Below are 12285 nucleotides of genomic sequence, written 5' to 3'. Positions count from 1 at the left end.
TCACCTTGTGAAGTCGGGAGGAGGAACTCAGATAAATAAGGGATTTTTGAATAGATAGTGACGGTGGTGGGATGAAATTTTTAAAGTATAATAATTAATTTAATCGTGATAATTGGTTTTAACTATAATAAACGCACCACCCATTTTAAAGTACCTTAAAATTGTACACAAAGTTCGCAATCCAAAACGAAAGTGACTGCCACAAGGACCACATCACTGACCTGCTCACCCCTCGAGATTTACACACATGATTAAGCAGAGGACGGCTTCGGAAATTGAAGAGAGGCATGAAATGACTTCACCTCCACTATACTTCCCTTCTATTGGCTAAGTTGGCCGGTCAGATGCACCCCCAATCTCTTCTCCTCATCGCCATTTATGCTTTATTTGCACCCTATTTTTACCGTAGGAACTACCCTTTTTCATGCATGACTCTACATATTTCACCAACCAACTTGTTGATTTCTTATGACTATGATGGATTGTTTTTTGTTGCTTTGTGAAGGACGTTAATATGGATTGGTATATTTATCAGATCAATCGACAATTGAAAACAATTTGAGCAGAGATTTCGGACCTTAACAAATATAGGTTGAACTCCCAAACTAATTCTAATAAAAAAAATTCAAAGTATTAATCGTAACAAATAATATTAAAATTATTTGAAGCATTAAATCTTAATCATGCACTGAATTTAGCAGTTGGTCGTTGAAAATCATAGTACCATTATGGACAGTCAAATTACTTATTTTTATTCATAAAGGAATACATAAAAATCCCACATGCTTTCACTAAAAATTAAAAATTTACGAGTCACCTACACAAATTCACTCTCAATTTATTGCCATACAATGCCTCGCGTATTGGAGTTGGAAGAAATTGGCCATTGCCGAATAATTGGAGGAGATCATAGAAACGCTAGTTTGAGGGAAGGAAGCAGTTCATCTGACATTATCTTGTTTGCTCTTTCGGAGGGATGAAAGGCATCCCAAAATACATACTTGTCTGCATCTAAACAGGTGTGTGGAGTAAGGCGATTGCACAGTACCCCCGTCTCAAACCGCCCTGTTCCACAACATGCCGCTTCTGCAACCTCAAATCCTGTCACTCAGCCAACAAACTTCAGTCTTTATCCCACCTTATACCATACATATTCAAATGTGTGTCCATTAAAAACTTACCGTATCTGGAGGGTCGTGTGATCAACCGCGAAAGGAACTCATAAACATCTACGTACAACACTTTTAATCCTGGAAGTTCGATCATCAGCTTTACCACCGAAGCTTTTAACTTTTCATTGAACTCGAAAGCAACTTTATTGCGTTCCTCCGAGCAGCTATGAGGGTTTTTTCGGTTCAACGTTCTTTGCAGTGGCAAACACCCCATCGGTGGGAGTCCCGTCAGGGACAACTTCCGAGCTCCCAGACTGTAAATTTTCCTAATGAAATCCTCAGCATTGCCGATGAGGAAATCCTCGTATTTTGGAATGGTGAATTGGGTCCTCCTTTGAGGAAAGTTATAGTAGTTTATGAGGAAATCATTGGTCCCTACGCTTATGATATATAAGGCCTCGGAGATTACCTCATTCGCCTTTTCATCACCAAGATAGGCTCGTAGTTTGGTTTGGTAATCCTTGAAGAATTCCACTTCTTTCCATAAAGTAAACACTTTCTGTCAAATACATAGTCAGTCAAAGGGTTAAAGCGTTTAATGACATATAAGTTTGTGTTTTTTTTTAATGGCATATAAGTTCATTGAATTACCAGTATAGCAGCTGTAGAGTTGTCGTAGCCAGTTCCTGAAGAACCAAAGCAAACACCAGTGGCGAAGTCAGAGATGTTAAAGGTAGGGTCCAAGTAAGCCGGGACGATAGATTTGAGCCCTAAGCCCTCGGATACGAAATCTGGAGGAAGCCGGCCATTGCAGAAACGACCGGTGGGGGTGCCACCGGGAAAATCACGGCCATAAGGCTCGAAATTGCACTTGGCAAATGTTGGGAGGTAATTGTTATTACCCGTATCAATAGATGAATCTCCGAAGACGATTATAGCAGGCACTGCATCTATAGCTTTAGAACTGATGGTTAAGATTTGAATGTAGAAAATCCAGGGAATGATAATGGATGATGCCATGCGACTTCGATAATCCCGGTGAGCATGGAGCAAGCTGCAAGCTACAAGCATTTATAGATACATTTATAAATTATTGTGCTAGGCTGAAAAATTAAAACTATAAAATAAATATATTAATAAAATATTGAATCAAATAATAAATGGGGTTTTGTTGAATGATAAACACAAATGTGAAAAGTAAGGTTGCCTAATGATTTTTTTTCACACTAACTCAAAAAAATTTACTTTTAACTCTCTATTTAATTTTATAAATTTATAAATTTTATCAAATCACTCTAAAATTAATAGAAAAATTTATTTTTATTAACATTACTTTTGTTATGCACGTGAATGACAAGTTAACATTTAATTAATTTTAAAATTAAAAAAATATTTTTATAATTTTTAAAAATAATTTTTATATATTTTTAAATTTTTAAAAATTAAAAATAATTAAATGTTGACATGTTATCCACGTGGCAATCCATGTTAGCAAAGTTAAAATTATTAACTTTTCCATCCATTTTAGATTGATTTGATAATAAAAAACACAAGTTTAAGGGCTAAAAGGTGAAAATTATAATGAAGGGCTAAAATTAATTTTTTTGTAAAGTTAGAAGGCCAAATAAGTCATTATGACTTCTTATTGTGTGTGTATCTTTTTCTATGTTGAAGATGTAAAATGATAAAATGCCCTCAAAATAATACAATTTACTTTATGAAGTATAATATTTTTTTCATTACTCAACCAAGTTAGTGTCTGATTGACTCGTAATACCAACACAATCAAGTGTTTAAATATATAGCCTAGATAAATTATGACAAGTATAAAAAAGATTAATCTTCACATATTGTAAAACGAACATTAAGATACTTTCATTATACGAAAAGAAAAGGCTTAACTTGTAAATTGGTACTTAAACTATACCATTTTTTTTACCTTGGTACTTCAAATTTTTTTGTTACAAATAATATCAAAACTACTTTTTTTTTCAAGTTGGTACCTCCATTAGTTAAACCATTAAGTCTATTTATATATATAAAAAAAAAGCTTAACCTACAAAACGATACCTAAGCTATGCCATTTTTTTCATTTTGGTACCTAAATATTTTTCTTGTAGAATATAAGAGAAAATAATACCATTTATCTTCTTCTTTTTTTTTGCCACATGACAATTTTTAATTGATTATCTTTTATTAAATAGACTTGGGTTGAGTTTGGATGGATAGTGCGTTCACATGTGGTTAATGTAAAAACAATGGTGACGATAAAATTAGATATTATAGCGACACTGTAGCATGAGACAAAAAGTAAGCTAAACGCACCGCAGCCCACCACCCATCCAAACTTACCCTTAATAGGTACCAATTTATATGTTAAACTTTTTTAAAATAGACTTATGGTTTGACTAATAGTTGCACTAATGAAAGCACTAATTTGAGAAAAATTATAGTTTAGGTACTAATTGTAATAAAAAAATTAAGTACCCAAAAAGAGAGTATACTTTAAGAGAATATATTTGGTACATTATCGATAAATTTTTTAGACTCTACAAACACGTGAGAGGTTAACAAATATCTTATAATATATAGAAAAATATTAAAAAAATATTTTATGTCAATTTAAATACCCATTTATGAGTTAAAGTAAAAAGGAAATAGCAGCCAAAAAAATTGGGTGCAGATTTCCAGAGAATGAAAGAGACAGAAATTGGATCACGTGTTTCCTCTTAAAGTAGTTTAACATGCATTTCCCTGGCGCAAGGGTTTAGGGTTACTTAAATATAAATTATAAACCTCACATAAAATCATTAAAAATAAATTAAAGTATGAAAAATATAACATAATGAAAACATGTTTTAAAAATGAAAGGTATTAATTAGCTTCTAAACTTTGGTAAAAAAGAATTAATTAAGTTCTTCTAAGTCTTTAAATTCTCAAATTATATTAATTAAGTTATTTGACCAAAGTTATTTTAACTGTACTGACATGGTGCTCCATATCAGTAAAAATATAAAAATAAATCTAAAAATTTATTTAAGTTTTTCACTGGAATAAATTTGGACAAATAATTAAAAATTTTAAAATATTATTCAAATTTATAAAAATATTACAATTAATTTTCTTTAAAAATATGATATGTATATCAATGATTTAATTCTATTGATACCTTTAGATTATATAAAAATAAATATATAAATAAATTTTATTTTCATTAATTTTAATTTCTGAGTTAAGAATCTTGTTTGTTTACTCATTTAGTGAAAAGTTGATTCCTCCTTTGCCCATGGTTTTTTCCTATTTGAGGATTTTTCACATAAAATATTTGTATTCGTTCTTCTCCACTTTTACTATTTCGTTATTTATAAAGGTCGATCCCCAACAAATTTAATAACGTTTTACAAATTTATAATTTTTAAAATTAATTTATTTTATAAATTTTAAAAATAAGTCTAAAATAGTTGCCAGATTCATTCTATTAAAAGATTAATTTTTTAATTTATTATGTTTTAATTTTCTTTATTTGTGCTCAAAAACTATAATTGGCATGGAGTGCCATGTTATCTTTGTAACGATTAAAGACGGGAAAAAAATAATAGAGAAAGATGAAAAATGTTGCTCAAAGGATCTAATTCATACAATTTGAGAGTTTGAGGGATATTTGATTGAATGTGTTTTCGTATAGAGGTTTAATTGATTTTTTCGCCAAAATTCAAGGAGTTATATACTCTTTAGCCAAAATAAAAGTATTGTTTTCAATTAGCCAAACATGTTTTGTACAAACAAAAGAAATAAAACAAAAAATTGAAAAATAAAAACAATATTTTTATTTTTCATTTTCAAAATACAGTTTTCTTTTTCTATTTTTTTTGAATGATCATATTTGTTCTTTTTGACTGATACAATACCTAGAACTACTCATAATCTCTCCTCAACCTATAAATAGGAGGATAATGGGTTTTAGCTCACTCAAATTCACATCCGCTTGCAATGGCAACAATATCAATACCAATTGAGCTAAGACTCAATTTACAGTTTCAAAAATTGAAAACAAACTTTAGAAATATGAGAAATGAAAAGATTTATATGGATTCGACCCATGTTTTATTTTGTTCAATAGGATTCGACTCATGTTTAATAAAATAAAAACAATGAAAATATGTTTATTGTTTCCAATTTTTGAAGCATGTTGTTTTTAACTTTTTTTAATAACAGAAATATAAGAACTAGAATAAAAATTACATTTATATTGATTCAAATTAGGATATCATATTTAATATTTAAAAATTGATAAAAAATATAATATTTTTACATTTATATGAATTTAGATGAGAATGAATTATTTTAAAGTTCAAACTTTTTTATCATTTTCACTTTTACAAACATTTTAATGAAAAACAACATTTTAATTTTTTATTTTAGAGTTTTTTATCCAAATAATATAAAATAATTAAATAAAAACTGAAAAAGTATAATGGCCCTAATATTTACCAATCTAAACAAAGTCTACAGTGTAAAACCGATGATGTCGATCAATCGGCGACACCCGTCTCCTTGTTATCGATGATCTCACTTTTAAATATATATATATATATATATATATATATATATATATATATATATTTGATGCCACCCGATCAATTGGTGACAGACCATCAAATTAGTATCGTCTAACAGCTCAGCAACACCGACCTGACGATTTGCCACCGATGTGACCTATCAATTACGGTTTAAATTTCAATACTAATAAAATTTATATTAGTATTTTTTCAATTTTTGATTTAAAAATTATATAAATATTATTTTATTATTATAAAAGCGGGTTGGTTCGGTCTCCCAACCCCCCACGCATCTGAAGGAAGAAAAAATTGGAAGTTGCTCAAGGTCCCCCCTTCCCCCACCGAAGGTATACTTTGTTTTAATTTTTTTTAGTACAATTTGTTATTTTAATAATAGTTTAGTATTATTAAAGTATGTTATTTTGTTAAAAGTTAGTACTTATTATCCCCGAAAATCAAAATAAAAGTATGTTTTAATTTTTAGTATAATTAGTTATTTCAGTAGATGTTTAGCATAAATGTATGATATTTGTGTTAAAAGGTTAGTACTAATTATTTTGCATCTTTGATTTTTTTTTTTTAATTACAAATACTTGGATGGTCCTCCCTCCCTCTCCACAACCGAAGGTCTCCCAAAAGAACAAGTATGTATTTTTTTTTCTAATAATATAATTATTATTAATAGTTTAGAATTGTATTAAAAGTTTAATTTTTCCTGTAATAATATGTTAACTTAGAAAAAATTAAAATTGTGTTAATTTAGATATTTGTAATATTATATTTAAAAAAATAGAATGGTGTATGACAATTTGTAGCGTATGTATGCTTATTTTATTTGTAGTGTATTTTTTTTTTAAGATAAGATTGGTAGTGCATATTTATTTTAGTAGAAATGTTAGAATTTTGCATTAAGATAGATTTGTGTTGAAAGTAATATTAAGATTGGTTTAACTAGTGTATTTTTTATTTTAATAATAATTTGTATCTTTTAAGAAATAAAAGTGAACATTATATGTTCGTTTGAGTAATTAGATTTTTGTTAATTATGAAAATGAGCTTTGAAAAAAAATAGTTGTTGTGATTTTCATATTGTTTATTTGTTAAGTCGATTATTCAAAATTTAAATTGATTGTGCAGATATCAATATGCGTTCTTTAATTACTGCAGAGGTTCACACAGCTAGGACGATCCATTTACCGGTAAGAGATGTTCTAAGGATGTCGCAATGCAATTAGGACTCCCCATGGACGGTGATGTGGTAAACGATTCAAGCCACATAGCAGATCTTGTGATGCTCTGCTATGACTTGCTTGGACCTTTCCCAATGATGGTACCATAAATTTACGGGTTTAAAACTCTTGTGGTTGAAGGCAAATTTTGAAATATTATTGGATTATAAGACCGAGATGGAGAAGATAAAGGCTGCTCAGGCCTATATACTATTGCTTATAAGGGGTACTTATGTCAGATTCCAATAATAATAAAGTTCACTTGATGTACCTGCCCTTATTGACTAATTTTCAAGGTGCCCATTCCTACAACTAGGTTCGGCAGTACTAGTGAAGCTATATTATGAGCTTTGTCGAGGAAAAAGCACAGAATAGTCAACATAGGTGGCTGCCTGATACTACTACAATCTTGGGCGCTATACAGGATGTCATTTTTAACATTAGTGGGTTCCCAAGTACATGTGTTCCCACTTGTGAATAGCTAAAAAAAAAAATTAAACTTGGATCAAGATTTTTTTCATGAAAATATGTTCTAACAAATTTGGTTTATATTTTTAGATGATATATTTTGAATATCAAGAAGACGGAAACATTCATTGTATATTGACAGATGATCGAGGCATACGACGTGGATGGGGTAATTTATTTTTAAAAAATTAAATAATATTAATGTCATGTAATTAGCTTATTTATTAAATTATGTTGTAATTAGTATTTTAATCATGTGTTCAATTGTGCAGTTTGTGTAGATGCCATATATCGCACCAGACGTTGCTTTGGTCATTCCTTTGTTAGTTAGAGCCAATGTAATCGCGTGGCGTGTTAATGCACCCGTGATAAATTTTCAAATGGTGGAGTGGTACATCGAGGATCGGGTGCTTCATCAATTCGAGTGTCATCAACATATTTCAAACATTCCTATACAATTTGGCAAAGATGCCCACGAAATTGACAAGAAGGGGAAACATACAAAGAATTGGGCATTAGAGTATGAACCATATATTGTGTTGTGGAATGTCTGGTTGGAGAGAAGACCTTATTTGGAATCATGTTTTCCTGATTTCACTTCATTGAGGGATTATTAGCAATGGTACATGCAGAATGGGTTGCTTTACTTATATGGTAGCCAATTGATGGTAGTCCCTCCACATATGGAACGACGAGGTCCTCTACAAAGTCGTCCTCGTTAGCTGTCTCCTCTTCCTCTACTACCCAAGCCGGCACTTTCATTGTCATACACACACTCGAATGATAGTTTCTATCATCTGAAGATAGGGGGTTATAGTTTTGCCCTTAAGTACTCAAGTTGCAATACACCAGAGATAGGCGATTGTAGCTCCTATCAACAACTGAGCTCACTAATGATGTTTAACATATTTAGCCCATTTTCACCCTAATACTACACCTCTCCTGAGTAAACCATCACTAATGCTGCAATGACGCGCGCACACAGATAATAAAGTGTTAGGAATTTCCCACAATTGCATCACTTGTTTAGGAGATCAACTCTTTATGACCTAGGCAGGATACCCATAGACAACCGACAATCTCTACCCAGACGACAACCGACAGTCTCTATCACCCGAAAAGTTTTAAAATGTCGATAATATAATTCAATATTCATGATCCTCACTATTCACTATTGACTGCCATTGCCTTCCTAACCGCCTCGACATACACGAACCCCTCATTCATCTGATTTACTTTTTTAAGCCCCATTCTCGGTATTAATATTTCATTATGTAGAAAGTAGCTAGGAATACATATGCAATTGGGAAATGTTGTATATACTTCAAAACCATGTTAACGACCTCTGCCAGGTTGATGGTCATATGGCATTATCGCAAATCGCCAGCAAAACTTTGAGCACATTTCCAAGGCTCCATACTTTCAAAACACTCCTGTAATGTAGTATTTGTTTAACCTTGTATATCAGCTTTGAGGTCAGCCAGTCTCCGTCTGAACTGATGTGGTTCTGGTTCGTACCTTGGACCGTTACAACATGTTATGTGTCATTTCACAAACTCTAAACATATGGAAAAAAATTAGACAGATATTTCATATTTTTGAATTCCTTATGGAAGTTCACCGCAATGTGCTTAATGCAGTAGATAGATCTCCACAGAACACCCGAATGCCTAATTACAGAAATTAACCTCTTTGATCTATTAGAAATGATGCAAATGTTTTCTGGAGTGACAACATACCTCTGGAAGTTCTCCAGGAAAAATTTCTACGACTCCATGTTCTCTTCCTCAACAATGGAAAACGCTATCAATAGCAAGTTCTAATTCTCGTATTGTGTAACTGTAATGAGAAGAATCTGTATATATTTCTCGTACAGCCAGGTCTTATCTACTTGCACAAGCGGCTTACAGTAGGAAAAGGCCCGAATACATAGATTGAATGTCTAAAACATATGGTGAAAACTTCTTTTCCCTAGATGTAGTTGGTTGTCCTAGTCATAATAAGGCAACGTTTGCTACTCAACAACAGTCCTTGAAACGTACTTTTGCATTGCAACAATCCGCTATTGGAGTTCGTTGTACGATGAATCTCAATTTCCGTACATCTGATCCATGGTCATTTGTTTAGCCAACCATGCCTTCCGGTATAAAACTTGGTACTGGAACAGTTCTTACATTTCGATAATCAGCACCGATATAAGAATTGTGGGTATGTCTTTAACCATTGCCAATATGCAGCTGCAAAGGGTTTTTGAATCAAGCTTGCGGTGGTCTTGCATCATACGTGCAAAAGTGCATGTATGAGGCCTAACATATTTCCACATCTCTAACTACTGAGACCTTTGTATAAATGTAGGTCGTACTCGCCACTTGCACCCTTCTGCCAACTTCCAACATTGACCAACATAGATTGTCAATTTAGAGTCAACGACCCTGTAGCCGATAGACACCTTCATACTATAGCGTTTGATGGCACATTACCACACTTGTCTTTGCTCATGAATCTTTGACCCCACAAACAACTCTTCCGGTTCAAGATCTACTAATATCGGATGAACATGTATTATGTCCGGGTACTCGTGTAATATTCATAAACCGGGTCTAGTAGTTTCAGTTTTTTTTGGGGTTTCAAGTGTAAAATTAGAAATTTATAGGGTTTCTAGTAATTTTTAATTTAATTTAGGACGTTAATTTAATCTAAAATCAATTAAACAATAATCTAAAAATTAAAAATAAATAAATAACATTTTCAAAAAATTAATTTTAAAGATTTTAAATAATTATCAGTAAAAAAATCAATTTGGGTTGAAAAAGAATTTTAAAATAATTTTTATTGGGAATAATTTGAGTAAAATTTAAATATTAATTAAATAGGATTTAATTGTAAAACAATGGAAAATTTAGAGTATTTATATGGCAAATAAACCATAAAATTTGGAATTTTGGATGGAAATAATTAAATGGTAAATTAAGGGAAATGTGGGAGTGACTAGAGGTGAGCATGGGTCGGGCCACCCGGCTCGGCCCGAAGGCTCGCCCGAAATGTGAGAGGATTTGAACAAAATATAGGCCTGAAAAATGGGCTTGGACAAAAAAATAAGGCCCGTTTAAAAATGGGTCGGGCCTCGAGTAAGACATTTTTGGCTTGGCCAAGCCCGAATTCACTAAAGGACAAAAAAATTTTGATTTTTTTAATATTATTTTCTTGTTATTTTCTCCTATTTTGCTACAATTTTACTATTATGTTGCTACTATTTTGTTGTTATTGTTTGGATTTGTATAAACTTATTTTATTGTTAATTTTGTTATTATTTTAAAACATTTGTTAATTTTGTTATTATTTTAGAGACATTTACTTGTTAAGTTGCATCTATCTTAGTGTTATTTAAGTATACATGTTTTTTGAAATTTATTTTCAATTTGTTAGGAAATATTTATTTTGATGCTTTTAGTATTTTTGATATATTATATATATTTTAAATTGTATAAAAATAATATAAAAATTAATATGGGAGGGCCGGGTCAAGCCCGGGTTTTAGCATTTTTATCCAGGTCAAGATTGGTTAAAATTTTAGGCTCATTTTTTAGGCCGGGTCGAGCCCAGGCCTAGCAAACGGGCTTCAATTTTTAGTTGGGCCCGGCCCGGTCCATGCTCACCTCTAGGAGTGAACATTAGACAAATTTCCCAATTTTTAAATTTCTGGCGGGTGGTTTCAATTTTAAAGCTAATGTCTCTAGCCCACTTTTCACATATTTTAGAGCTTTAAAATTCGTTTTCTTTGTATGATTTTAAAGTCTATCATCAGAGAATAGATCCAACCAATTTCCTCCTCAAAATACTCTCTCAATTTACCCGAAATTATTCTCAAAAGTAGCTAAAGATATTCTCAAAATTTATCAAGTTTCTTGAATCAAGATTTTTAATCAACAAATTAGAGTGAATCAAAGGTAATATTCAATCCTAAACCTATTTTTATGATGATTAGAAACATTTTTACATGATTTGAGAGTCAACTAAAGGATTTTTATCAATGTCATCTTCTTCCAAGAACACATGGTTCTTTAATGGTAGATCTTGAATTTTTAGAGGAAATCCACAAATCAATGGATGTTCCAACTCAAAATGGATCTATTAAAAGGTTTTTGATCCTATTTATCAATATTAAACATGATTTTTGAGGTAATTTAAAGAAATCTGAATTTCATCATCTTCATGAACCGATTTTCCAGAATTTTGTGAAATTGATTTAAAGATGAAATTGATGCTTAGTATAAGTGTATTTGGTCTAGTATTGTTAATTGAAAGTGTTTAGGAGGGTTGGATAGATAGATTTTGTGAGGAATCGAGTTTTCGACTTGATGTTACAAATCTAGTAAGGTACCTTTGTGAGAGTATTTCGATTGGTATAGTTAATTAAAATTCGTGTTTATTATAGCATTAGAAAGGTGGTCATGTCTACTTTATCTCTATTGAAGATCTAAATCTTGAAGAGGACCGAGTTAACCGAAATTGAAGCTTGGATTTGCTTGATCGATCACTTGATTGTGGTAAGGAAAATTGGGTGGTGAGTGTTTCTAAGGGAATTAGTAGCTTAATTGATTATTTCAATTGATTAATTATGGTTGATTGGTTGATTTTCGCAAGATTAATATTAAATGTGCAAGAATTAAATTTTTAAAGAATAATGGTAAGTGAGCTTTTGGGTGGTGTTGTACAATTTGATTAGGTTAATTATGAGGATAATTAAAATATATTTATTGGAGTTTTTGGTCATGATATAATAGTGTTACAATTGGTAATTGAATATTGGAAAATGGAAAATTAAATACTTGATTAAATTGGGATGTTAAATGGCTATGTTACATGTTACACATAAGCATCTTGTCACACAAATTGAGCATAATAATGACTGATTTA

At 31.3% G+C, this 12285-nt stretch overlaps 1 protein-coding gene across 1 annotated transcript; it reads right to left on the bottom strand.

Moving 5' to 3' along the window:
* Positions 1-726: 726 nt before the first annotated feature.
* Positions 727-2162, bottom strand: LOC108484042 (GDSL esterase/lipase At2g42990-like). The gene is made up of 3 exons (XM_017787662.2): positions 1764-2162; positions 1182-1671; positions 727-1101 (listed from the first exon to the last, which is right to left on the bottom strand). Exons 1-3 carry the CDS (start codon positions 2130-2132, stop codon positions 908-910), a joined length of 1053 nt encoding a protein of 350 aa, XP_017643151.1. The 5' UTR covers positions 2133-2162; the 3' UTR covers positions 727-907.
* Between the last annotated feature and the right edge of the window lie 10123 nt (positions 2163-12285).

The sequence above is a fragment of the Gossypium arboreum genome, chromosome 7 (genome assembly GCF_025698485.1).
Source record: "Gossypium arboreum isolate Shixiya-1 chromosome 7, ASM2569848v2, whole genome shotgun sequence".
NCBI classification, from domain to species: Eukaryota; Viridiplantae; Streptophyta; class Magnoliopsida; order Malvales; family Malvaceae; genus Gossypium; species Gossypium arboreum.
This window is presented reverse-complemented; position numbering and strand designations above follow the sequence as displayed.